The 27,572-nt window shown below is 42.1% G+C and overlaps 2 protein-coding genes across 3 annotated transcripts in view; one reads left to right on the forward strand and one right to left on the reverse strand.

Annotated features, from left to right (window-relative positions):
- Positions 1-4,034, forward strand: part of ptpn11b (protein tyrosine phosphatase non-receptor type 11b) — a 64,522-nt gene extending 60,488 nt beyond the window's left edge. For both annotated transcript variants that reach the window (XM_071539352.1, XM_071539366.1), the window contains exons 16-17: positions 2,972-3,023; positions 3,907-4,034. In XM_071539352.1, coding sequence (XP_071395453.1) covers positions 2,972-3,008 — 37 coding nt within the window. In that variant the 3' untranslated portion in view covers positions 3,009-3,023; positions 3,907-4,034. The remainder of the gene's footprint in view (positions 1-2,971; positions 3,024-3,906) is intronic.
- dennd2c (DENN/MADD domain containing 2C) lies at positions 34-27,310 on the reverse strand. Its single transcript, XM_071539339.1, has 19 exons — positions 26,965-27,310; positions 22,738-23,844; positions 20,617-20,741; positions 19,373-19,488; positions 19,024-19,164; positions 17,238-17,316; positions 16,947-16,991; positions 15,962-16,146; positions 15,273-15,382; positions 14,433-14,502; positions 13,587-13,664; positions 13,022-13,162; positions 12,234-12,382; positions 11,218-11,395; positions 10,372-10,413; positions 9,646-9,754; positions 8,451-8,693; positions 1,166-1,252; positions 34-1,071 (listed from the first exon to the last, which is right to left on the reverse strand). Exons 2-19 carry the CDS (start codon positions 23,613-23,615, stop codon positions 1,040-1,042), a joined length of 2,808 nt encoding a protein of 935 aa, XP_071395440.1. The 5' UTR covers positions 23,616-23,844; positions 26,965-27,310; the 3' UTR covers positions 34-1,039.
- Between the last annotated feature and the right edge of the window lie 262 nt (positions 27,311-27,572).

A 27,572-nucleotide genomic window follows, 5' to 3' on the forward strand; every position in this document is an offset into this window, starting at 1 on the left:
GGGTGCTACACAAGCAGTGTGAGCCAACTCATAATAATTACTGTCCCTGGGAACACATTTATTTAAAAATGATGCTGGACACATGCTTACAAAAATATTCAAAATACTGTACATTGGTTCTTGACATTGTGCAAAACGTAAAGTAGATATGAAAGTATTTACAACTCCAGTTGATAGGAAGAAAGTCAATTCAGGAGAAGACAGACTTACGGGGGGAAAACATCAATTGAGCTTCCTCAAAATGTATAGACATTAATTTTGGTCGACTGAAATGTTGGATACTTGATTTACTGTCAAGTGTTCTAACCAGAGCACAGAAACCTCAATCAATCTGAAATGCAAAAGAAATAGAAACACAGTAAACACTTTTTTTTTTTTACAGGATGTAGGAATGCAACAAAATTAGTGGAACTGTAATTCAACATTATCGAAACATGCTTTTGGCTAGAACGGTATAAATTATTTTCTTTGTCAAAAGTACTTAAAATATTGAAAAATTAAACATATTGAAGTGGCATTCACATGCACTATAAACTGTCAGATGAATTATTGTGTAGGTGGAGCTGAATCCAAGTCTGGAGTCCAAAATGTTCCTGGTATCTTCTTCCAGCTAGACATGCTTACATTCAAAAACATAAAAAAAAACCCATCTATTTCCATAATACTTTGACCGAACAGTTAAACTGACTGAAAAGGACTTAGCAAGATTAATAGTTAGGTACGACAATATGTGTTTCAAGTTAATAACTGAGGTTAAGTAGCTGAAATGCTTTCTGTAGATTCATAAGGACATAGTGCCTGGTCCTAATGTCTTCATAAAAAACAATGCTAGAAATAAAATATATATATATAAAAAAAAAAAAACAGAACATTTCCAGTTTTCTTCCAATGACAAGTGCACTGCTTTCCGAGTTTCCGACTTAAAACCTTGTACTCTGATCCACATTCGTTTCCTCAGCCAGTCCAGCAGCAAGAAAGTGTTTTTTTAGTTTTTTTTAAAAAAATCACAAATATTCCAACCAGGGTGCTGGCCTTGCTCTCATTTAATTTGTAGGAACTTCATCTTGCTCCCTGGAAGAAAAAAAAAATGCACAAAATAAATAAAGGATTAGCCCTTGAAAAGTAACCTTTTATGGTGAACTTTTAAGAGTAGAGCAACACTAACCCAGTCCTTTGAGGAATTTGTTCACACCGCTCGGCTCTGGTTCAGGGTATGAATCCAAATACTCTGCCGCTCTGACTTCAAACAGACCTGAGAGATGGGCGGAAAGGTTTAGTTACCAAGACACAACTGGTGCAGAGGTAGATATCCAAGTAAAAAAAAAACATGCAAAATTTTTAATTTCTCTTTACAATCAATATGTTTCTATTCTTCCTGCGTGTGGCTTTGTTAACATGCATGGAGAATTCTGTTCTTAACATTGACATGGGTCGACACGTCAACATCATAACTCATTCAGAATAACCCAGGGAAGATGCCAGGTTTACTCCCATATTAAAACCAGTTACTGTGTTGCGTCCTTTTTGGTTTTATTAGAAAACTTGTTAAGATGATTGGCTCTCTCTGATATTAAAGGTCCCATTTCCAGTGTTTTTCTTTTGTGTCTTGAGGTCCATTCAAAGCTGTGTGTGTGGTGTCATGAACCAAAAACACGCTCAATCCATTTTTACACGTTAATATTCCAGCATCTCTCTGAGCCTTACCAAGAACAGGCTATTTCTGTCGCCGTGTCTTTAAGGCTCGTTGATATTAACAACCCTCTGTTCTGATTGGCTAACCGTTTCAAGAGTGAAACATGAGACACCGCGGCCTGGCAGCTACAGGTAGGGAAAACTCTCCGGTAATAAACAATGCGCCCGTCAAAGTACGTCCACTAAAAGTGCTTGTTTTTGCCACTGATGTTGTCAGACGCTTAGAGTAACAACCTGAGCCTGTCAGTGGCAAAAACAAGCACTTTTAGTGGACGTACTTTAATGGGTGCAGTTGCCCCAAAGGATTAATTAATTTTTGTACCTATTAGTCATTTAGACACCAAAATATGTAAAAAAAAAAAAATAGGGCCAAGGTTTAAAAATACTGGAATTACCCTTAGTTTCACAGCATTTACCAGATAGAATAAACAGTATATTAACATAAAAGATGTTAGACAAGGGCTGACTGGGCTTATCTGCATTATCCAGTCTTTCTTGGGTGAGTTGAGGTTCGGATATAGTATAGTCTAGCTCTTCGGAAGGCATTTGTCTTTTTTCCCTTTCAAAACATCCATTTGGCACACTTGTTAGTAGTATCAATGTTGTGCACACATCATGGAGTTTTCCACACAAATTCAGAAGTTGTGTGTGACAGTTGAGTCATGTAGACCGTAATTGTAGGCTGTATGACCTATAATATTTTTTATTATTAAGATTTAGCAACTTAAATTTTTGTTTCATTCATGAAATGTGTTAAGAAGTTAATTTTGTTAAAACTGATGGAGCTTTTTAAATGAACATAGCAGTAAAGCCAATACAGGTCAACTATTTGGCAAGTCAAATGCTCTGCCCACAATTAAATCATGGTGAACAGTTACGGTAGGCGTAAATACTGTAATTTCTTTTATTTTGAGATTATGCTAATTTGACCCTGATTCCATCAGAAACTACATCTATTGTAATAAATTTAACAAGAGTGTAGTGATTACACTCAATTTTATCATAACCTGTTATGATAGTGAAGATATTGGCTGGCATACTCAGTTGGCTACATTATTCTTCAAGGTCATCATGTCCAGGATATCCAAATTTCAATACTGGGAACTGTCTTTGTGGTTTATAGGCCCATGTCATATTTTTCACTTGCACTTGACACAACATGTGAGGTGTGGTGAGGTTTGGTCATGTTTGAGATTGCTGCTATGTTGTATGTAAGTTTAAATGTCTGTTTTTAAATAGTTGCCTTAAATTGTTGTATTCTTAACTGCCTCCCATTCAGGCTCAAACAGATGGTGACCAGTCCACACATTCCATAATCCCAGCAGTAAAAGGTATTTTCTACTTTTTCACCCATTTGCGAAGACATTTGAAGCTGAAGCAAAGGGTTACTTGTCCATATCAAGGCTGTAACTTTCAGAGCAATGTTTATTCCACCTTTAATGCACACAGAAGCAAAGAGCATCAGAATAAGATGGCATTCAAACCTGAAATTTGCCCCTAATCTGAATGTTCAACCTGAGGATAGTGTCCCTGAAGCTGATGATGTTGAGTTCGAGGTTACGGAGTTCAGCGAAGATGTGGAAGACTTGGAGAGTCAGTTGGAACATAATGTAGCTGCTCTTTTTCTGAAAATGTCATCAATTCTTAACATCTCTGAAAATGCCCTGCAAGAGGTTATAGAGCAGATCAACCAAATGTATTTGCTGTCACAGCCGTTGTTACATTCCTCAATTTGAAGAATACTGACAACAACATCAAAGACTATGGTTATGGTGAAATTCTTCGCCCTCTCATTCGGGACCTTGTTTCTCTTGAGCAACATGGTGTATATGTCGAACAGTTGGGAGCTAGCATAAAAGGCACGGTATTATTTTTCACAGCAGACAATTTAGCTGCCCATTCTTTGGGAGGGTTCTTTGAAAGCTTCACAGTTAGTCTGATGTGTCGATTCTGTATGGCCAAGCGGGAGGAAATACAACACAAGGAAGTGTGGACAGGCTCATTCCAACCAAGAACAAAAGAAAATCATGACAGACATGTGCAAGAAGTATTGTCATGTTGTCGATGGTTTCCCGCCAGACCTTTTGCATGATCTTCTGGAGGGCGTTGTTCCAGCTGAATTGGCCTTGTGCTTAAAGGCACTGATATCAAAGGGATACTTCTCACTTGAAACCCTGATTGTGGCTATTAAACGGTTTCTGTATACATTTTCAGACAGAACAAACCAACCCCAGCTCATCGCAAAGAACTTTTCCTCCAAGGGAACAATTGGAGGAAATGGTCATGAAAATTGGGCACTTCTCCGACTTCTGCCACTACTGATTGGTCATCACATTCCTAAGGGGGATGAAACTTGGGAGGTTTTAATGAACTTAAAAGATGTAGTGGAATTGTCAGTGTCCGCAAGCTTTACAGAGGAGTCGGTGTACTTTCTTGAATGCAAGATCGCAGAACCCCTGCCTTACTGAGCCTGGTTCTCAGCCGGGATGGTATGGCTGGAAGAACAGCCTTAAATTTAAGATGGCCAACTATCGCACAAAGCTTTGAAAAGCCGAATGTGAGGATGTAGCAATCAATGGGGGTAAAAGAAGTAAAGGCAACCCAGAGGGAGAATCATCAAGCAAGAATATCAAACTGCCAAAAAGAGGTGAAGCAAATTCTCTGCCGAATTTACCCCAGGACATGGTGAAACAAGCCTTGAAAATGCCAGAAAGGTTCTCATGGAGGAAATGAAGAAAAAACGACCAAATGGCACTCATCTCACAAATGATGGACCAAACATTCCCACTACACAGACGAGAGATAGTGAAAAAGGAGCCTGCTGTACAGAACATGGTTGAACGATGGCCAGCACTTTTCACGGAGAGACAGGTAAGCTACTATTTTTGCCCTGAGTAGTGCCTGAAATGCCAATCAAAACACAACAAATTCAAGCTGTGAGGCCAGAAATCTCAGTACACTTGTAGGAACGTTAATACACATTCTTTTCAAGTTGAAGAAATCTTGTTCTCACACTGAGGATTTATTGATACAAATCAGTATTTTGTGTTTGTTAGAAAGTAGTATATGCACTAGTCTGCTTTGTTTGAAAATGGTATTATATTTTAGCAAGCTAGAAGTGTACCTTGTCTTTCCATCTTGTAAGCTATAATGGTTGCTAGTTTGCACACCTGTTATGAATCGAATCGATGTCTGGTTAATGTGCTGGTTCTCCTTTCCCCCCCCCCCCCCCCCTCCACTTTTTCAGGTGTTTGCTGAGTTTAATAGCATTGCCAGTAAGAATCTTGAGGGAGACTTCTTTGAGTTAATGCAGCACATCAACTGGGTGGTAAGTAATTTCATTTAGCAACTTTTGAGTAATCCTTAGTGTTTATATTGATGACACTAAGGCACTACTTCACAGGCCTGTCCAAAAATTAGGAGGTGTGTAAATTTTTGTACAGTGACATGTTTTGTGCTCCAATTCCTCCACAATTCATCTGATAGGTATGTAAATGTCCTGTAATTAAAATTGAAAGTTGCCACTTAAACCTTATAGTCATTAATTCATTTCAAATCTCAGGAGCAGGAGTCTAGAGTGATAGTTAGTTTATTCATACCACGTATATTTCTTTGGCTACAGTGTTACAATGCAGCGTGAATGTGTATTTAGAGCTCTATTGTCTAGCAAATACTTTAACACCAAAAATGAATGTTCATAAGAAGAGCAAATCCAATGGGTAGCAAACATCACTTGCTATTCTAAAGAGCATGTGTGTTTCTTTGCAGGATACGGCGAGAGATGAGGCCCTAGCATCCGTCACAGTTGGTGTGCTGCCTGTTCTCAGTGAAGATAGTCCTCAGCAGGGTCCAAGCTCAATGCACCTCCAGCCCATCTCCAATGCCATCGTACTTGACGGAGGTATTGTCATGGACAATATTATAGACCTGCCTCAGGCAGTTTGCCTGTTATTTGGGCTTACATATGCTTTGCATTTGGATTACCCAAAATGCATGGCAAATACACTCAAATTCATCCAAACAGTAATGCTTGGATTGGGAAACAAACCCTCTCACCAAAACTGCTTACTCTGAAAAATAGTCTACTGTGTTAGACCAGTGAAGAGTCATCAGCTATCAGATAGCACTTGCTAACCTTTGCAGTCATTATTGTACTGTTAATTGTTAAGAGAGAAAAGTCAGATACTTTTGTGAAACGGTACTCGCTTATTTGCTGTCCCAGCTATTGCTACAATTTTCAATTCACATTCTAACCTGTACCATGGAATGCTGTTACAGTGGTGGCAATAGCGCCCCCTTGTGACTGCAAGAGTTGATTGCTCAGTGTTTAAAAAAAGAAAAACAAAGGAGGCTAGGATAATGACTGCGTTTACATGGACTTGAGCATTCCGGTTATGAGGCTTATCCCGGTTTTGATCATATTTGGGATATGGCGTTTACATGGAACACAGAGAAATCTGGTTATTTATATCCCCGTATACATGATAAATACTAGTATCCCGGTTACTGATTACCGCATGCTATTTGCGCAGGTGCCTGTGATGTTTACAACACAAACCGGCAATTTTGAAATCGTTAATCTGATATTCCTCTGTAACTGTTAACCTTAAATTAATTTGACTGCGGCTATTGAAAATGAGACCACTTTGGCTTATAGCGGGCTTAGCACTATTAAAGGCTCAGCATCCGTTGCACAAGGGAAGCCGATGTCAACACCACCGTCTTCTGTAGTGGCCAGTGGACAGTGACCAAGCATCTTGTCCAAAATTGTATGTGTTGGGAAACCGGCGTCCTGTAGTCTATACTACAGACTTGAATAGGTCAGCATTTCGATGCTTTCTTCCATCTAAACTGCCAAGTATATTTAATTCTTTCATCACCGAAGGACAAAACTCTGTTTCCTCATCGCTCCAGAAGTGAGACGCTCTCCTTGCCACCATTGTTGAAGCCGCGCCTTCGCAGGGTCAGAAACCGGGATAAGATGTATACATGCAACACCATCCTGGTTTCTTTCGGAGTACTCCAGCTAGCATAATCGGGTTTCTCAAAACCGGGATAAGGGCTTATCCAGGTTTCTGAAATAGGGATATGATGTTTACATGCGCAAACACAAAAACAGGATACTTCAAAAACCCGATCATAACCGGGATACTCAAGTCCATGTAAACGCAGTCAATGTGGCCAGAAAAGAATTAAGCAAAGGTTGTGCATTGTTTACATTTATGCTTTGAAAAAGTTTAATGGAGTTCTAACATGTCATACAAATACTTATACTTAAATATTTGTGGAGAACCCACAGTGATGTTTTTCTTTGAAGACTGTAGTGTTGGTTTAATGCTAGGACTGATGCTCGGTTTGGGACACAATGTTTTAATTATGTCAGAATTGCATTAGTTCCAGTATAGGTTCACAGTCTTGTAGTTAACAGGTGCTTACTTGTTTAATATTGTGAGACACTTAATGGTTAGTATGTCTTCCTTTTCAGGTGCAAGGAATTAACACATAAAAATGTGTTTTTATTTTGCCTTGTCCAATACTAAAACATACGCAAACCTCATGTTCTGCAGTTCAATATCAAACCACAAGTTTGTTGTTTGAGCTAATGTTTTATACTTGAATGTACGAGAGATTGATATTTAGGGACAGAAGTCTGTACATTTGAGGCTGAACAATAGATTAAATTCATATTGCTATTGCAATAGTGTAACTTGCATTACAAAGATCACAGTATGGACAATTAAAATTAGTTTCAAAATGCATATTAAATACGAGAAAGGATGGAGAACAGTCATTATTTTATTAATTATTGTAAGGTTATTATATAAGAGTTTTAAACTACAAAACAAGCTAAGATAATGGCAATATCACACTTGTTTATTGTTCAGCCCAGATCTGTCCAATTATTCAGTGTTGGTTGAATGACTTTTTGGCATTTGAAAATAAATGTTGTAATGCAGCTGAATCAACCCAATGAGTGTTCTCAATGCATTGTTTTTAGGGGATTATTATAGTTTACACAATGTGTTTATAGATAAATTATTAAGTGTTGTTGTAATTGTTATAGTAGAATTCTCAGTTCAAGGAAATTAGTTTGTTTAATTTAATTAAGTGAACCTGAAAAATGATGAGTGAGTAGAACTAAAGGTGTTAAGTTGTGGTTAGTGATTGATTTAAGTAGGGTTCAATTTGTATCAAGCAGTGCACAAAATGAAAAAATTAAGTTATCACAAAGCATGGCTTTTAAGTTACATAAACTTAAAAGTTTATGTTAGTTGTACTAATTAATAATAACTTAATTTAAGTATTGCACACTCAGAGTAAACAAGTTATTAACTCACCATCAATTAGTTTGCATACTTTTTGTAAAGCCAACTTATTATAATTTTAGAGTGTATTATTTCTTACAAAAATGATAATGAGCGAACCTTTGTGAAGCCACAAATTTACAGAAGCCAAACGGCTCGTTTAGAGGCTCGCTTTTCTAATATGGATTGTGTGGATTTAGTTGGCTACTATGTGTTTTGATACTTTCACCATGTTTAGATAGACCATCCAACTCTTTTATAATCACAGAGGCAAGGGGAGTCCTGTTTTACACCATATGGGACCTTTAAATATGTTACTGTGGCATGTAAACATCCTAGGGTGCTTTTTTCAAACTGCCAGCACTGTTTACACATGTCAGTAAATAATTATGACCAACAGCCAGGTTATTCCGAGCATCTAAAACGCAGCCGCTGGCACGCCGCACTTCTCACCTTTGCCGCCTCCCTTGCGCAGCTCCTTGTCCTGGATGAAGCCGGCGAACATCTGGGTGTCCATGAAGAGCTGCAGGAACTGGCGGACGCCGCGGGAGGGGTGGGACTTGCGGAAGCTGTCGCGCTGCAGCTCCCTGCCCCCGCCGGACGTGTCGGCCATGTGGAGGGGATAGTGGCCCACCAGCTCCACGAAGAACCGCACGAAGGCCTCCGACAGCAGGTGGCTCAGCTCCGCCTGCTGGCCTGCGTGGAGAGGAGAAGTGATAAGGATTGAGAAAGTCTGACCGCATGATGAATATTAGCACACCGTTACAATAAGATATATACAAGTTTCATTAAATTAAAGCATTTATAAAACTACAGATTTATGACAATATAGCATGATTGGGCTTGATTTCTCAGTGGAAAAACCCTAAAAAAAAAACCTACAGTAATCCTATAGTAACATATTATATTATAGTCACTCTAAACTCACTATTGACTACTGTAGACACACCAGTACCTATAGGGATATTATAGTGAATCTTTGTTAGGGAAAAAACGCACCAAAGAGCCACAACATTTCTTCAGGACCTCTAAAAAATGAATTCAAGACTTCAAATTGCGTTTGCATAATGTTATTTGAGATATTTTAACGTAATGTTTTCACTGGGCTGCACCGATAAACGTTCTAAATAGGTCACGGGTGATCGGCTGATCAAAGTTCCAGCGGCCAGATAAGAAAAGCGGTCGGAGGTATGCCATAAAAATTATGAGCCAATTTGTGGCAGTCAGCATAACGTTCATGTTTTACATTGTGTTTTGAATTTCACAGCCTGTGATCAGAGATTAGAACCAGTTTAATATACTGGCTTTTCATGTAACAGGTTCAACAGGTGAGTACAGCACAACATGCTGTGGAGCTTTTCATGATACATATAATTTCACTTGCCGATTGCGGATCACATTGTTAAAAATAATAATGGCCAGTTGGAATCTACCTCAATAAACCTGATGGATCCCTACTTTTTTATGACACTACCACATCCTGGATTGCTGTAACACACAATTACATTTTCAGGAAAGAATGAGAACAAGGACCTTCATCTGGAGCAGTAGGGACTGTAAGGGCCTTATAATTGATGACTGAAGGCACTTAAATATCTCTGAATGACACATCTTGCTATTTGGCACGAGTGATGTGTGGTGCACTGACCTCCGGAGCCGTCTCCCTCCTCCTGTCTCAGGATGTCCTCCCTCTCCTCCAGGATCTGCTGCAGCGCTGCCTGCAGCTTGCTGGGCAGGATGCAGTCTTCATCGCCCAGCTGTGACGTGTCAAATATTTTTCTTTAGTCAGTCAATTCAAATAATGATGGACTTGATGATGTAGGCTGAGGAGGCAGCTTATTTGTTATTTGCTTTATAATTATTATATTATAAAGCATTACATTATAATTGCTTCACAAACTGAGCAATATTCAAATGACAGTATAACAGACAGCCAATATTGCAGCAGCAACTTAATCGAGGCTTTGTTTCATTCGTTTATAGTTAATAGAGGAAGAGATTGTGCCTGAACAAAGATACTGAAGCTCGCTAAATGAAATGTCAATCAGCCTATATATACACAATAAAAAGTCCATTATAATTTGAATAGACTGAATGACCACTGTTAACTGCCAGCCTGTGGCAACTCTGAAGCAGTGAATCAGCTGCAAAACAGCCTTCATGTTTGCACCATGTCACGACAGGAAGAGTTTCTGCTCAGTTTATGTGTTTAAGAGTTTCAGTCTCTACAGTGGTTGTGTATGTGGTGTCATTTTGTCTCTGTCACTTGTAAAAACATTGTGGGTACAAACGGACAAGTTCAGGCAAAGCCATCCCCGGCTCCTATTGGAACCGCACCTATCATCCCCATTATACAACGCTGATGTGTACACACCTGAACGACAAACTTGTCTGCACACAGATCCACTATGAGCACCTGGGAAGGAAGCAAAAGCAAATCACTGTTTGGTCTTAACAGTAAATGTCTACTTGAATGCCTTTTGTAAAAAAAAATAAGTAAATCTATTCAAGAGAATTCAGCATGAGCATTACCCAATTTCCCCCCAGGGATCATTAAAGTTTCATCTAATGAGAACCCCGCTGCACATAAGGAGGCTGAGATGCTTAGTTCATTATATTTACTAGAGTTACACAACAGTGAACTGCTCCTGGAGCCTCTTCGGGTTAAATACACCATGACACCACAGTGGAAGCTGCACACTGCTGTGGAGCACCCACTGCTTTTGGCCTCATTCCAGAGAATACCGATTCATCGCAGCCATACGTTAGCGCTATAGCCTCTCTATCAAAACACTTGCAGACAAACCAGTCTATTTTAAACTGCACGATGGAAAATCATGACTTGATAAATCACTATATAACATAATGTATCCTAACTCAGTGGTTCTCAATGTGGGGTCCGGGGACCACAAGAGGTCCTTCAGGGGGTCCCCAGAAAAATGCTGAATTGTTAAACTTCAGCATTATTTAATTTACATGAGGTTAACACAATTAAAGAATGTAGAAGAATGACTATTTTGGTCATAGTTTCTCTGTTATCTCTCTACCTACAGTACAGATAGTCATGGAATTCTGGACAAAATCATATCTAACAATAAAAATATTCTCAGATTTGGGTCTGAAAGACAAAATCTCATCAAGTGGGGGTCAGTGGCCCTAATGTGGACTAAATTAGTGGTCCCTGATATGAAAAAGGTTCAGAATCACTGGTCTAACTGACCTCCTCGATGGGCAGCTCCAGCAGCGGGGGCAGGCAGGGTGCCAGCGCCCCCATGAGGAACGGGGTGGGGGAGCAGCTGATGTCCAGCATGCTGGCCGGCAGCACGGGCACAAAGGTGTGCTGCCAGGTGAACGGGTAGAGCAGTGCCAGCACCGCATGGCCACACCGGGACAACACACTGCAGAGAGGAGAGGGGAGGGGAGGGGAGAGGGGAGAGGGGAGGGGAGGAGGGGGAGAAACACCAGCTATTAGTCAATAGTTGTCAGTTGTCAGATCAATCACCATTGCCTAACATATGGGTGTGTTCACATTATTCCTGTTTTTTTTTGACTCAACCACATCTCCATGGCAACTAGCTGCAGCAGCTGCCATTATCAGCAAAAGTTTCTGTACACTGCCACAACGCAGCCAATGTGCGCCTGTACTGCCTCTTTATTACCAGAGTAATAATTACTACCAACTTTTCCACTGCTGCGTTCTCCATTTTCACTCTGGTTGATATTGTCACACACTCGCCAATGTTCTGTGAAATGCCGCCTCTGCTTCCTCGCAATTGGTTGGCTCACAAAAAAAAGGGGTCGACTTCATGTGCGCTGCTCTAAAAAGTTGATTTTTTTTTTTTTCCCCGCTTTAGAAAGCACTCTGCTCTGCCTAAAAGAAGCCAAGCTCAGCACTTCTTCTCAAGCAGATCCTTTCCATCCACCTTGCGGCCGCTCCCCATTATCTTTAATGTTAAAAAAAAAAAAAAAAAAAAGCCACTGGCAGTTTGAAAACAGCAGAAAAGTGTGAACACAGCCTAAAAGTTATTGTAGTATCTTATGTATTGTAGTACGTGCAAAATAGTTTGTGACCTGCATTGCTGCTCCACTTTGTCCCAAGAAATTTAGTCAATATAAGCAGGATTTGGAAGTTTTGATGGCACATAATTGGTGGCAGGATTTAGTGAGTTGACACCCCTGGGTTAAAGTACCTAGAGAGAGATGATACTGGCCCCCGCGGTGTTTGGCGTGTTGTACCTGAGTTTGTCAGCGATGAAGATGACCCTCCGCTCCAGCAGCAGGGAGGCGAACACCTGCAGGAGCTTCCCGATGCTGAGACACTGCAGCAGACTCTGGAAGTCCACGTGCTCTAGTCTGGAGTCCACCGGCCGACACAGGGTCAGTACCTGGCACGAGATGAACAAGACACCCCCCAAAGTGGAAATACAGTGTTATCCCAGTCAAAAAGACAACAGCATTATGCTTGTTATTCAGCTGAAAGTGAATGTATTAAGTTTCACTGTTTTGTGTTATCAGGTGTCTGTAAAACAGACTCTTTAGTTACATATAAGTATATGTTGCTGAAGACAATGGACTGGTTGAAGGCTGGTGTTTAGAAACCCAGAAGTGCAAACTTGTGCTGAATTTACTTGAACTCACTTCCCTTCCACCAGTCTGCTGTATCACAACAATAGTTGAGAGATTAGTTGTGCAGCATTTCCTTGAATTTATTGTTAAGGGAAGGGTCCATTATTTCTTATATTTTGAGTTCCTCAGAAATGTTAATGACTAAGACTGACCGGACTGAAATAAATCCCAGTCATCAACACAACAACCTCCTCCCTTCTCCGGTCGGTTTAACTTCATATTTATATCGCCCCAATCTTTTGTCCAAGCCGTTACAATATTTATAGCTGTCCCAACCCTCAAACAGCTATTCCTATTGTGTACACAGATAGCCGCTCATGTTGAGTCACAGTCAGTAAGGAGTGGTTAGGAGGAACCGGACTAGTAATTAACAGTTCCTCTTTTCGTTGCGGCGTTACCTCATTCCCAGAGCCGGGGAGGAAGCTCTTGACTGTGATGGTGCGCCCGGGGGCCGGGAACGGGGCCTCCATGACGCTCCGCATGAAGGGGTGAACGAGCGCCGGCGAAATCTCCCTCCGCCTCTCCACCTCCTCCAAGATCTGGACAGAGGGACGCAACTTATCAAGACTTGTTAAGAACGTGGCCTAGACTCTAGGCCATATTCACGCCTACTGTTTGTGCATTTCTCTTGGCCAACTGGAAAATGGGTGGAACACCACCGCATGCATGCAGATCCCTTCTTGAAAAAAAAAAAAAAGAGCACACCCATTGATTTGCTGAGGATTAGCTTTTAGTGTAGCCTCATTCCACCCTAAGATACACAAAGAGCTTCAAGACAGCAGCTGTCAAACACTTCGGGGGAGGATTACCGCTGAATTTCAACAAATATCAGTCCAGCTTGTTTCGCTAAACATTCCCTAAAGTCTTCCATAGCTACAAACAAGACGGCAGAGTTCATGGCCCTGGTCTGTGATATCATGTCTAATAAAAGTATTAGGTATGTCAAATGTCTGGTTGTTTTACCTTTGCGAACAGGTTGAAACAGCCCAGTCTGCTGACGATACAGTGCACCTCAGGAAGCCTCTTCCCCTTTCCACTGGGCTTAAAGACACAAATGTGGTTTGATAAAGTCATAAAACAGGTATCAACACTGTTCATTTATGGCAAAACCCATTACTAAAATATATTAGCAACGTTAACATTCGACTGAACTTACTGTACCATCATCAGGACAACAATATATCAATATAAGAGCTTGTTCCATAGAGCTGCTTGTGCCTTTTAGTACAAGTCTAACAGGTTTTTTCGATGGAAATTTGAATAGAGTGAAAAAAACAAAACAAATTAAGAGTCCATCCATGCTTATGAAAGCAGCAGTGAGCTTATCTAACAAAACACACTACAGGCCTAGCTGCATGTATAATAATACTAATAATGATAATAACCATCATTTATAGAACACTTGTCAAAATAGACTTACAAAGTGCTTTACAAGATAAATAGGTCAATAAATACAGAAAAAAAAGAATAAAATACAAAGACAAATGCACCAAATAATTACAAAAGGGACAAAAAAACATTCATACATACATACATATATACATAGTAAGTATTATCAAGCCTAAACAAAAGTGTGTTTTGAAAAGTGTTGAAGTAGTTCTCCTTGTAAGGGGAAGCAGAGGGGAGAAATGCTGAAATTCCTCTTTCTCTCCGTCACTGATTCAGAGGTCGTTTATGGTCTGTGATTCACATGTACTGGTCCTCAGAGATGTCGAGTAAGCACTTGGCATGCTGCCATGTCATCTCACACACACATACACACACTCAAGGCGATGACTCAGACACAAAAGTTAACACATCCACACTCACCAGGATCTTGCGACAGTAACAGAACCAGCGGCTGCCATCTTCTCCCGTCAGGACAAAGGAGAAGGTCTCGCTACAGAGACAAAATCAATACATATATTAGGATCTAAGGAGAGATCATATATTATCTGCAATTTATATGATGTCATCTGATTTAACTTTGCCTCTATGCACATGTGCTATTCAATAGTTTGAAGTCTAGATGAAAGATGTGCTTTTTTAGACTTGTTTACGAATGCTGCAGATGTAAATTAGCCTTTTACGGCCTCAAAACACGTGTGCTTTCAAGCTGCAGACCATGTGGCTGAGTCTCTGGAGAAGTGAAAGATGGGCATGTGCAGGAAAACGGACTCGGTTTTCTGTTAGTTTGCACAACCACGGGAAACCCCTTCAAAAAGGCGAGGAGGCAGCAGAGGACAAACAGGCGGAGATGTGCCAGCGTGGATCAAAACCCACATTAGAACAATGGTCCAACGCCCCTGAGAGCCTCAAGACTAAATTAGATTAGATGGAACTTTAATGATCCCCGTGGGGAGCTTGGGCTGTTGCAGCAGCAAAATGACTGGATACAGCTGAGAAAGAAATGGGGTGTAAATAAGAATAGAGAAAATGGGGGTATTAAACCCAAGTCAAAATAGATGAATGGGAAAAAAAAAAGAGGAAAGTACGCGAATTACAGCATATATGAAGGGTGTGCAAACTAACAGCAGAAGATACTGAGATGAAGATATGAACGGAAACTATATGAAAATGAGAATGCATGCATATGAAAACCAATGAATATATTACAAATGAGAAAATCAGAGAATATATATAACATATTGTATGTAGGTATTAGCTGACCTTGGCATGTCTGCTGAGGGCCTCCAGTCCTGCGAGTCCGGGAAGCAGAACTTGGGAATGGCCTTCAGGCGGTCCTCGGCCTCTCTGGAGTGGCGACATGACTTCTCAAACTGGAAACAGAGGGACTCCAGTTAGCTATAGCGCTGGTTCCTAGGTCCAGCATTCACTAGAAATTATCCCAATTAGACTATAAGAATGGCCATATTCATCACAGGCTATTTATCTCCCTGTATACAGTTTAAACTGTTATACTAAATCAATACTAAATTAGCAACAATAGATATTTTCCCATATGGGTCCCTGGGATAAAACCTCATCCAATGGGGATCCATGGTCTAATTTGTATCTGTTTGGGCATCTGTGACATGAAAATGTTTGAGAGCCCCTTAACTATACAGATACAAAAATGTATAAAAAACCAAAAACCAAATCAACAGCTCTCTGTCATGAGAACTCTGAAGTCTTTTTATGTTTTCATGCCTTATGTAAACGGGGCGAATTCCCCTTTAAGAGATTCCTCACAATAAGTCAAGAATGCATCATCCATTCATTTTGTCAAACAAGATTAAAGTTTGGACAGAAAATTGTCCTCAAATATCACTCAGCTGAAGCAATATAATCAGAGTGGAGTTTTTTTTTTTTTTCCTATGGGTAGAAGAAGGGTTGGGATCGTCTTAAGACCTTCTAACCATTTTGGGGAACTGCTGCGTGATCTCGGGGGAGTAGGCGTTTCCCGGGGAGCCCTTCCTCAGCGACACCACCACGAAGATCTGGAAGAGCTGCTGCTGCTGGAGCTGGATCAGGTCCTTCTCCAGGGTGCGGTAGCCCGGCTGGCGCCTCAGCGTCGACTGGACGTAGACCGACCGCCTGGAGCCTGCCGGACAGTCCCGCAACGCAATGCCATAAAGCAATATCCCTTTGTGCCGTAAAGCAACACGACAGATTTCCCGCCAAATCTGACCCAGTGGCACACAGTGTAAAATGCAATGTATCTGATGGTCACCTCCTGACACACGATGAAGTCACCACTAAAGACTTTCCGTTTTCCAGTAAGTAAAAGTAATGAGATTTTGATATAAAAATACAAGAACTTTTTTTTTTTGGTCATTTCTTTTGCCATAAATTGTCAAATAGGTGTATGGAATGATAATTAGAATGAGCTAAAAATGCAAAAAATATATTTTTTTTAATTTCTGTGTGACGTTTAATGGGCATTGTTAATTATTCCATATTCCAGTGGTTCTCAACTTGGGGTCCGGGGACCACCAGGGGTCCTTGAGGGGGTTCCAGGGTGTCCCCAGTAAATTCATGAATTGTTAAACTTCACCATTATTTCATTTACACAAAGTTAACACAATTAGAGAATGTAGAAGAATGACTGTTTAGATCATAGTTTCACTGTTATCTCTCTACCTACAATACAGATAGTCATGGCATTCTGGACAAAATCATATCTAACAATAAAAATAATCTCAGATTCGGGTTTGAGTGACAGAATCTCATTAAATGGGGGTCCGTGGCCCTAATGTGGACTAAATTAGGGGTCCTCGATATGAAAAAGGTTGAGAATCACTGCCATATTCCATATGAGAAGAATATACTTCTAACATTTGACCTCTAAAACCAGACTCAACAAAGAGGGGCAATACAGACAGATGAGTTCTACAGTGATACCTTTAGTGTTGTCCTCAGGGTCACTTTCTGTCCCGCTGGTCTCCTCTGTGGATACGAATTAAAGAGGAGGAAGAGAGATCAGGGAGGGGCAGAGGAATGGAAAAGATCGAGACGGCATAATCAGACGCAGACAGTCAGCCTTTGTTTGATAATCAGCGGCTGGCCCTATGGCAGCTGGCCTTGTGTGTATCATCAAACGCGGGGGTATTTCCACCGAGCGGCTTAAACCTAATCTGGTTGAAGTGTTGATGTGTGCGACGTTTGGGGCATCTGCGAGAGTGCGTGTCATACCTCGCACCGAGTTGCCCTGGTTCTTCACTCTCTTCCTCCCTCGCTTGGCGTCGAAGATCGTCTCGATCTTGTTGACGTACTGCGTTGCGGAACACACACACAAACCCTGTCATTTTGCAGGCATCATACAATGAATTACAGGGAATCATGATATAACAGCCTCTAAGTACATAATGATGTTATGGATTTCCAGCATTTTTTTTTACCATTACATTCCAGCATTCTTTTTTTTTTTATTGCACTGAAAGTATGCTAGACTAGACTGTGAATTAATACCCAGCCTGGGAAAGGAGTTAAAACGCAGCAGCGGGCGCACACAGGAAGCTGAAACTTATCTTGCAGAGGGCACACAGAGTGCTGCCAGTTGTGTAGGCGAGCCTGGCTGGACTTTAACATGAGCGTCTATGGAAGCAGACCAAGCTGTCACGACTGAGATAATGGTTTACTATTCTGGAGCATAGAAATACACAGTTGATTCTTCTAAATCCTTGTTATATTTTGTATCTATTGCAATTGATATACTCCATTTTGTTTAGATTACCATTTGTTAAAACAGGAGGAGCATTCTTGTTGTTTTTTTGTTTTGTGTTAATGCAGGAACTTTATGTTGTATTTTATATTATATGAATGTAAAAGGCTGTATTTCATGGTGTTGAAAATAAAAAATACAAATAAAAAAAGAAATACACAGTTGAGATATTATTACGTCTATGCTTCATTGTGGTAACAGCTAATTAACACCCTCAGTTTGTCAGTACCATAGGCTTCATCCGGAAGATGTTTATTTTTATAGAAGGTGTACTGTATATTTAAATGTTACATTTTAAGTAATAATCTGTGACATTTTCATCTAAATAAGTGTCCAGTTTGATATCCTCTATGGCCGATTGATACCATACAACAGTGATTCAACCTATATCCACTTCATGAAAGCTTTTACATTTGCTGTTCTAAACACCTGGTAGCTCTTTCCTGGGGAAAATCCTAAGTTTCCGGTTTGTTTGGAATAAACAGAAGAAGAAGAACTGGGAAGTTAGCATGAGCAGTGATAGCCACCATGGCTGAACAGACAAAAGAAAAGAGAAACTCAAACTGCATCAACAGAAAATCCAAGGAGAAAGACGTCACAGTACTGGACACACTGTTTGATTGACAGGGAAGAGCAGTGCAGAAACACCACAGCGATGACCACTGAGACCCAGAGATTGAGACAAAAAAAAAAAAACTAAACAAACAAACGCAGAGGCAAGATGTTGACCGATGGCCTTCAAACTATATAACAATGGTCTAGTTTGTGTAAAGGAATTTAAGAGACACACTCCTCCGGTCCAAATACTATCCTTCATTTAATTCAAGAATGCACTTGTGAAGCAGCTTGATTAGTATTCCAGCTGTCTCACACGCTGGCAGGCTCGAGTCTCACGGGTTCGAGACTGGGAAGAGACTACTGTTCGGAAGCTATAATCCTTTCTAGCGTGGATCATATCCGTAACATTAGCTGTGCCCGCGGCATCACAAGTCGTCACATACGCAGATGCGCATGTACTTAATCCCTGGTTTATTACGGTACCTCGTCCTCAGAGTAACTCTCTCTCCACACACGTCCCACCTCCACGGGGTTGTACATTTGAATTCATGTATTCTGCCTGCGTTCTCCGAGAAAGCTTTTTTCTGCCGCTCTCTACTATCTACTTCTTTCAGTCTTCTCTCCTTCCTGCTCACTGAGTAAGGCAATCCAAACTTTGGGACGCAAACTAGAAGATCCGAGATGCAAGCATCGTTTTACCTGAGGCAGCTTCTGTGGTTTCTGAGTGCTTGGGCGTCGGGGTGTGGCCGGTTTGGGAGCGTCCGCGAGGGTCGAGAGGCCCGGTGACGTCCTCTCCACTTTGCCGGCGTAGCCTCGCAAAGTCTGGGGCTTAGGAGGGAGCTGCAACACATCAACTGAGCCGTTATCACTTGCTGTTAGATAACTGCATGGTGGTGAATTGAAGTACTCCCTCTTCCTTCTTGGTGAGAAATGTCAAGAGTCTCAAGTTGAAGAGGGACCATGCACCGCAACTATTTGTTACAACCACACAAGCCCAAAGAAAAATACTGCTGTATTGTGAAATGCAGATATAAATGGAATTAGTTACCTTTGGGGCGTGAGGGCTCTGTCTCTGAGAAATGGTCCAGGGTCGGGGCCTTGCAACAGGGAGACACGCAGGAGACAGCTTCACATCCTCGTAGGGGTTATCTCTGGTCACTTCACCTGAGGGAGCAGAGGGTGAAGGTCAAAGGTTAGACATCAGGAGATTGAACGTTAGATATGGTCTATAGTGAAAAATTCCATAAGAACATGCACACAATTACTGTCAAACCAACTGACTCTTCCATGACTTTCCACAACTAAGTTGGAACACTTCCAAGACCTAAATATTTTATTCCTTCCTGGTCTGTTGATACAACAGAAATGTTGTAAAGGAGTAAGCAGTCTGGTTTCCACTATAGGTGGGCATGATGTGGAGTAAAACAGCTGAAAACCACCATCTCATGAATTGATTCTCAACCTTTCATAGACCCCTAATCTAGTCCACATTAGTGCCACAGACCCCAATTTGAAGAGATTTTGTCTCTCGGACCCACATCTGAGAATATTTTTATTGTCAGATATGATTTTGTCCAGAATTCCATGACTATCTGTACTGTAGATAGAGAGATAACAGTGAGACTATGATCAAAACAGTCATTCTTCTACATTATGTAATTGTGTTAACTTCTTGTGAATTAAATAATGGTGAAGTTTAACAATTCATCAATTTGCTGGGGACCCCCTGGAACCCCCTCAAGGACCCCTGGTGGACCCTGAACCTGTAAAATAAATTCAGGTATATTCCTATAAACCCTTTACAGGAATATACCTGAATTTTATTTTACATTTGTAAAACTCCCTGACTTTCCCCGACTTCCCAAGAATTTGTCAAATGAACTGACTTTTCCTGATTAAGGAGCAGGGTCTTAACCTGTGAAGGCTTTTCTGAAATGCTCTTCACTAATTAGGCATCAATGCATTAATCAAGAAAATGTATATACATTTTCTTGATTAATGCACTGATTCCTGTAATACCATCTGCTACAGAAAGCTTTCTCTCCAGGTCCCTGTTGTAGCAATAAAACAAACTGTATATGGAGCTTTTTCAGCAGCGGAACTGTACGTTCAACAAATGACTAGCACCCAATGGTCTTTATGACTTCCTGTCTTTGTCTGTTTTTAACAGGACCCAGGCTAATTTGAGAGGTCTAAAAGTTGTGACAGATTGGCATTCAGCGTAATGATCAAGAGCTCTGGGACCGTGTTTACAACAAGCCCATAATGTCCTCCTCAGTTCAAGAGACTCACAGACGATGTCCTCGTAAATATTGTCATCGGAGAAGGCGTGGTAGAGGCCCGAGCGCCTGGCCTCGCCTCCCAGCGTGCCTTGCTTGTTCGTCAGCCGCGCCGCATCCTCGTACTCAAAGGACTTCCTGTGGGAGGGAGGGAGGGAGGGAAGGGAAGAGCAATGAGAAAGAGGAGCCTGGCGGTTGCCCTAAAGATAGCCAGCGTACTATTGTTCACTCTATTGTGTTAAATTCAGCCGAAAAGCCACTGCCTTGGCCCGACTTCTATACGTTGACGGAGAGGGAATGATTGAGAGGATATGGTACAAGTAAAAAAAAAAACTCTGACCAGAGCAAAAGAGGGAGATAGAAATAAGGGGCGGGCACTATGACGATCTCAGTCGTCATGGTTAGAATGAGAACAATACACTTTCATAGGGAGATGATGGACAGCCTGATATATTCAAGAATTCAAGTGGAATTTCCATTCATAACTTTCACTATGCCGTTTACAGTCACTGCTTTCACCCAACTTTTCAAGTCACTGTGCAACTTTTGTACTAACCTGAAAGCTTTAACAAGGAAAATACAGTGTCATGTAGAGTTATTGCCCATCTAGTTTACATTTTCCCCCTAGTATTATGTAAATACAAAATACAAACATTATGGTGTCAACCCCAAAGGAGCAGTCAAGGGATCCAGAGGTGTGGCTAAATGGGCCAAAAGTTCAGATCCATGTCATGCATGCGTGAGAATGTGAGTGCGTACATGTGACACCATCTTTGACACGGTACACAACCATTAGTGGTGGTGGTGGTGGGGGGGCAGCACTGTCAAGTAAGTGCACAACACCAGAGGATAAGCAAATAAGTTTGGAGTGAACAAGCACGATAACCCAATACTGCTTCATCTAGTTACAGCCTGTTCTACCGCTCTGTACACGACTCTTAAGTTCCGTTCTGTTGAATACTAGACAGCGGACAATAGCAGACACCAGCAGGAATAATGGAAAAGGAGAGAAGATAAAGAGAGAGAGAAGAGGTGACGTGAAACTGTCACAATGCAAACTGTCCGTCCTGCCAAATCGTACCCGGGGACACACAGTAAATATATAGAAAGCAACACGAAATAAGAATGAAACAATTTTCACCGCGATGGCCTCATTTTTCTACAGCCATTATACTATGCTATCAAAATTCATTGGAGAACAAAATATTGAGGTGAAATTCTACACGCAAGGGCTTTAAATGTATAACTGCAATGGTTCGGCACAATGAGCAATTTTAGGTTCGAGTTACTTTTCCTTTGAAGACTGGACGCTGTGCAGAATTCAGTAAAATAGGACTGAAACTCTACTTGAACAGATCCTAATGGTCTTTGTTAAGGTATTCTTTTACTCAAATTTTATTAAAAAAAAATGTTGTTCGCACGTTTTCTTTAAAAGGCTACAAATGGGAACTGTGCTGTGAAAACTGAGAACTGTATAGTGACACAATATTTTGTCACCAACCCCTAGACCCCTATTTAGATGACAGTGATGACACTACAATTGGAAATGACATCTTTATAGAGAACTACATTTCTGGAAGTCAAATCGCCAAATAAGGCCCGAGCTGAATGTGTATATGGGTTATCGAGTTAGGTCTTGTTTTACTTAGCCTTGAGTGAGTGTGTGTGTGTATGTGTGTGTGCGTGTGAAAACAACCAAATGTGACCCCTAGACCCGTGGCTGCTGAGGAACTAGGCCACGTCCAGACAATAGTGCACAATGCTGCCAGATATCATGTGACATCGCACCTGGAGCCCGGCCAACAGCTTAGACAGACAGTTCCCTCCCTAAAGCTGCTCCCAAACACTCGCTTTCTACGCTTTTCAGTAAACACCACAATACTAAACAAAGGCCAGCGTATTTTTAGCCAGAGGAGGCCCTTTCAATGTGTGTTTTCACAAAAGGCGTGCTTTCTTATTCCATCAGTAGGAGTTGTTTTCTTCACATAATTCAGATCAGAGAAACGTCTGGGAGAAATTTCCCTCCCCCGTTCAATTTATTTTACAGCGAAAGAAATTCTTTGGAAGGACCTGTTGAGAAAAAACATAAATAAAATGGTTACTTGTGCCCTACTTGCGGTGCGCATCACCTCACCTGTTCTTTTTATGCCTCGAAAGACCGTCGGTCTTAGCAGCAGGACACAGAGGCGGCGGGAAGCCAGGTGGGTGGCCCATCCCGCCGCTCTTTGAGTGGCTGTTATGAGGAGATCTGCTGTCCCATCGAAGCGGCTGCCCCGTGGCGTCGCCGGTTCCCCGATATCGGAATGTCCGCTGAGGTTTGGGTGGAGCCGGAGTCTCCCCTGAGGACCCTCGACCTTTCTCCCAGAGTAATTTGTCCCCCTCGAGCCTCCGCCAGAAACCCCGAGAGGTGTAGAAGTTCCCCGAGGGCATGTTGTCCTCTTGGTCGTCGGTCGGCAGAGGTTTAGCGACGACCTCGTCATCCAAGACGCAAGCGATTTTTTGGTTTCCATTGGTGGCGATGATTCGTTTACCTGGAGAGCTAGTAGTGTTAGAATCCACTTTAGGAGATGCGAGTACAGGTGCTACAACTGGCTTATTTCCCAGGGCTGTGGCTGAACATTCATTGGAACAATTCCGCAGAGGTTCTGACTTCCTACCAGCCGCTGTAAGTCCAGCTCGTGCTTCAGTTTCCCGGAAATCTAAGCCCAGGCTCTTAGCTTTGGAGAGGCTGGCTTTGCTTTGAAGTTCCCCTCTCGAGCCATCGCTGCAAAATCCGTTCCCCAGGGCATCGCCGGACAGAGTTCGGGATAAGACCGGCGGGTGCGCTTTGACCCCGGCGTCCTGGCTACTGCGGCCTTCCCACTGGGAGATCTTCTGCCTGATGTTAATGCCCTGCTCGTGACAGAGGGGCCTCCCCGAGGAAGGGGCCTGCCAGGCCACGGTGGGCCGTTTCTGCAGGCCGCCGACCCCTCCGCCCGCTCGCCTGGCCTGCTCCAGCCCCAGAGCCAGCATGTTGAGAGGGGGCTACGTGCCAGCTCGCCCTCAGTTCCCCATTGGTGAACGCATGAGGGTTTTCCTCCGCAAACACGGGCAGAGACACTGCTGACCCAGCGAGTCCGTCTGCTATTAATTAATCCAGAGCAGAATAGCACAGAGGAGTGATTGTCCCTTTAGGTTTTTACGTTGTCTTCTTGCGCTAGCAGAGTGTCATTTCCCCCTCTCGTCTCCTTTTACAAACAACCTAAAAAGTAGACAAGACACAAAAATTACCCATCAATCACTCCGCACTTCAAACAAGTTCAGACGGCACACCGTGGGGCCAAAGAGGGAACAGAGCAATCTAGGGGGGGGGGGGGACACTAGTAGTTTTCAACAGCACACTTCTGAAGCAGCGTACGGGATGTAAGCAGGACCACAGCGAAGGTCAGGAAGGATAGGCTCCTGTCAAGGTCGGGCGCTAAAAATAAAGCCAATAAGGGTAAGGGAAGACAGTGACAGGAACAAGGTTGCTGCAGCATTGTGCTAAGATGTGCGAGTCTGTGTGTGTGTGTGTCTTTAGCTGCCCAAAACCTCCTCTAACCCCGGGGGGACTGGCCGCCCTGTAGCTGCTGACCACATAGCAGGCCAGCTATGAAATGCCAATGATACAGTAAAACATTTAATCTAATTTACTGTTCTCTCAAAGCTCTCTTTCAGAGGGCTGGGAAGAATGGAGAGCATTTTTACGGCGGCTTCAGAGGGCTTTAGAGGCAAGAAAACAACACGAATCTCCAGGCACAACAGTGACAAACATTTCGGGGGATAATGGAAAACATCTCAACCACACCTACCTACACAGTGGAATAAAAGCTCTTCAAGTGGTTGAGAGGCAAAGATACAAACATACTGTAGACTCTGTTTGACTGAGGGCTAAGCGAGAGAAACAGGATATGTACGCTATGAAGCAATATTCCAAATCAAGGTCTCGTTCCTGCTCTTCAAATGTTATCATCAAAAAAAACACTGAATGTGAAATTTTGCAACGGCATCTGCTCCGATTCATGTTCCCTGCCTCGACATCAATGCGGTTACTGTACGCTCTTGTACGGCGGCTCCTGGCTTGCTGGAACCGACCCATTTGGACACGTTGCACATTACGACGAAGGCTGAAAGCATTTAGAGAAGGGGAGACATGGTAAAATTCCACAGCGCAGCTCATGATCATAATAACTCTATGAGCTGCATTCCAGCAGAGCTGTCTAGGAGGGGGGGGGGGGGGGGGAAGCTGGGGAATAAATTTAACTAGAGACAGTCGGTCAGTCAGGCCTGCAAATGATGCCTTTGTTTGGTTTGACCTAAATCGAACGCGTTTTGCACTGGAATGCCACTCGATCGCCGCCGGATCCCCGCAATGACAATGCGGCTACTACACTGACCCACTTGCATTATTTGTCCATGTGTGCGGCGCGTTATACAGGAAGTCCTGACTTGCGTTTCCTGAGATGCAGGAAGAAGGATCAGCAGACTTGTCCATAATTATGGTGCGGAGAGATTTGCACCCAGTTACAACCGCTGATTTGAGCTATGTTTAGGTCAGCTCATATCCCGGCCCTGTGACAATAATCAAACGTTCCCTTTGAAATACGTCCACAAATCCAGCTACTCCTGCGAAGCATGTCTGAAGCTGTCCCATTCCGTCTTTCCCATGGCATCCAGTTGACATCATATCTCCACAGACTTTTTACATAGGCTAGATATTGCCTATGAAGCAAACTGTGAGGTGCTGTGATATCAGATGACAACTCAGCCAGAGGGCAAAGTCAGAGTGAACTATCATAGAGGTTCATAAGGCTGTCAACTCCGGGGGAGAAGCATCCTCGTATTTTCAGTGAAACTCACTGACTCATCCAGGTAGAAACCAGACACAGAAGGTTTGAATCCCCAATAGCCTTTCATCACCTGGCAGCTAAATTAAACCTAATTGCACCTTCAAAAACAGCCACAAAACGCCCTCCCCAAGAATTGCGACATGACACGACTTGTCCTAGGTGGGGTATTCTAGGAGTGTGGTTTACCGTAAACAGTGACAGTTAAAGCTATAATAAAGCAAAAGTGGGGGTTTAAGTGCCAAAATAAAAGGAGACACGAACATAAAGAGTCTTAATGTGGTATTGGGCCAACATGCATCTGGTGCAGATTTTACAGTGTCTGTGAATGGGTGCTACACCATTCTAACGTGACAAATTCCATGACTTGGTGTCATTTGGTTGTTGGTGGAAATCTCTGTATTGGCCACCGCTCCGGATTCTCTAGGTTCATCTAGGTTAAGACCTGGAGACTGAGACAGCAGTAATGGCAAATGGTTTACACTGGTTTCTTGCTAAAACTATTCAGTGTCCAGACTGTGGATGGAGGCATGGTGATCCTGGAAGGCATCAGGACAGAAATGCTTCAACATAGGATAGCGACTTTATCTTGCTCTCTCTATCTATCTTAGTGGACAATGCACCCCAGCTGATTTCAATACATTTCATACATCCAGTATTTCCTCTAAACTTGGCAACACCTACAGAAGGTTCTCGTTAGATAGTAAGATCCTCTCAGAATTAAGGTTCAACTGTCCATGACCTGGCGATAGTTGATTGAAAAATATTTAAAGAGCCTCCCATTTCACTGCTTAGTACCGGGTATTGAGTTGTCAGACTCGTAGGTAATCATTGACTAAAAATAAAATGAGATAGATACAAGGAAGAGAGGGATCTAGAGGATAAGCCATAATACGTGGGTCAGTATAGAGAGAACATCACTCCAAACTCCTTTCAAAACTATGGCAATTTAGTGTGGTCTCGCGTATCGGAAAAAGCACTTACCGCAAACAATATGACTCAAGACCTTTTCTAAACCAATAGGATTCATTCCCCAATTCAGCATACATATATTCAACCAAGCAGCACTTTACTTTGGTAAAATCTCAACTTTTCTAATTGGTTCGTACTGCTCGCCACCATCCACCACGGTGTATTTTGGTGGAAGAAGATTGTGCGAATCACAAGCGGACCAATTATAAAGTTTTGTTTGTTTGTTTTAAAGCGGTGCTTGGTGTATTGGATGTGTGCCGAACTGAATAATGGACCCTAACAATACAGAAAAGGATTGATGCAAACTTTATGAGGTGTACACTTTCACCGAGAAGCAAGGCAGTTTTAAATCGCCATACTTTTACATGCAGTTTGGGCATCCAATTCACTTCATACTAGACAACAGCACGTATCGGGGCCACGTTACACCAAGGACACATTTTGACGGCAAGTCAGTAAATGAACTGACTGTAAAAAAAAAATATATATATATATAACGTTATATAGATATATATATCACTCACCTCTTGGGTCACAGAGCAGACAAGATAGTGTTAGCTATCAAATGTAGAGCAAAATAATGCAGCCCAACAGAAGCAAACATGTCTCTCGTACCGCTAGTAGTTTGAAGTGAGGAGCAAAGTTCATTTTCCTTGCCCACAGCATCGATGCAAAGAAAAACACAAATAAACTCCCAGTTCATTCGCTTCCATCGTTCTTCAATCTGGAGGAAACTTTAGCAGTCTGACTAGCTTCAGGCTAACGTTGGCTTCTTCAGCAAGTTATCAAAGAGTAAAAGTTTAACTTTCTAGGGGATAATTGTACTGCTGCGGGGGAGAAAGGGCTCCACCAAACTAATAACGTCACACAACAAACAAAGTAAGCATGCAAAAAGGCAGGCAGATCAGTATAAAGTCCTCGCCCTCCTCCGGACTATACGTGTCAAGTCAGCCAGAATAATACATATAACTTCCGGTTGTAGCTTCCAAAATAAAACATTGACGAACGCAATGTTTCTCCAAATATCACAAAGTACCTACGTGAAAATAAAGAATATGTTTAAGAAGGAATCTGCAGAAGCTACATCTTTTTGTATTTAAGTCATCAACATTTTTAGTTTAAAATTTTCCCG

The sequence above is a fragment of the Centroberyx affinis genome, unplaced genomic scaffold (assembly GCF_046629955.1).
Source record: "Centroberyx affinis isolate AG114_WGS23_722 - 3 ecotype Tasmania unplaced genomic scaffold, CSIRO-AGI_Caff_v1 ptg000202l_1, whole genome shotgun sequence".
Classification (NCBI taxonomy): Eukaryota; Metazoa; Chordata; class Actinopteri; order Beryciformes; family Berycidae; genus Centroberyx; species Centroberyx affinis.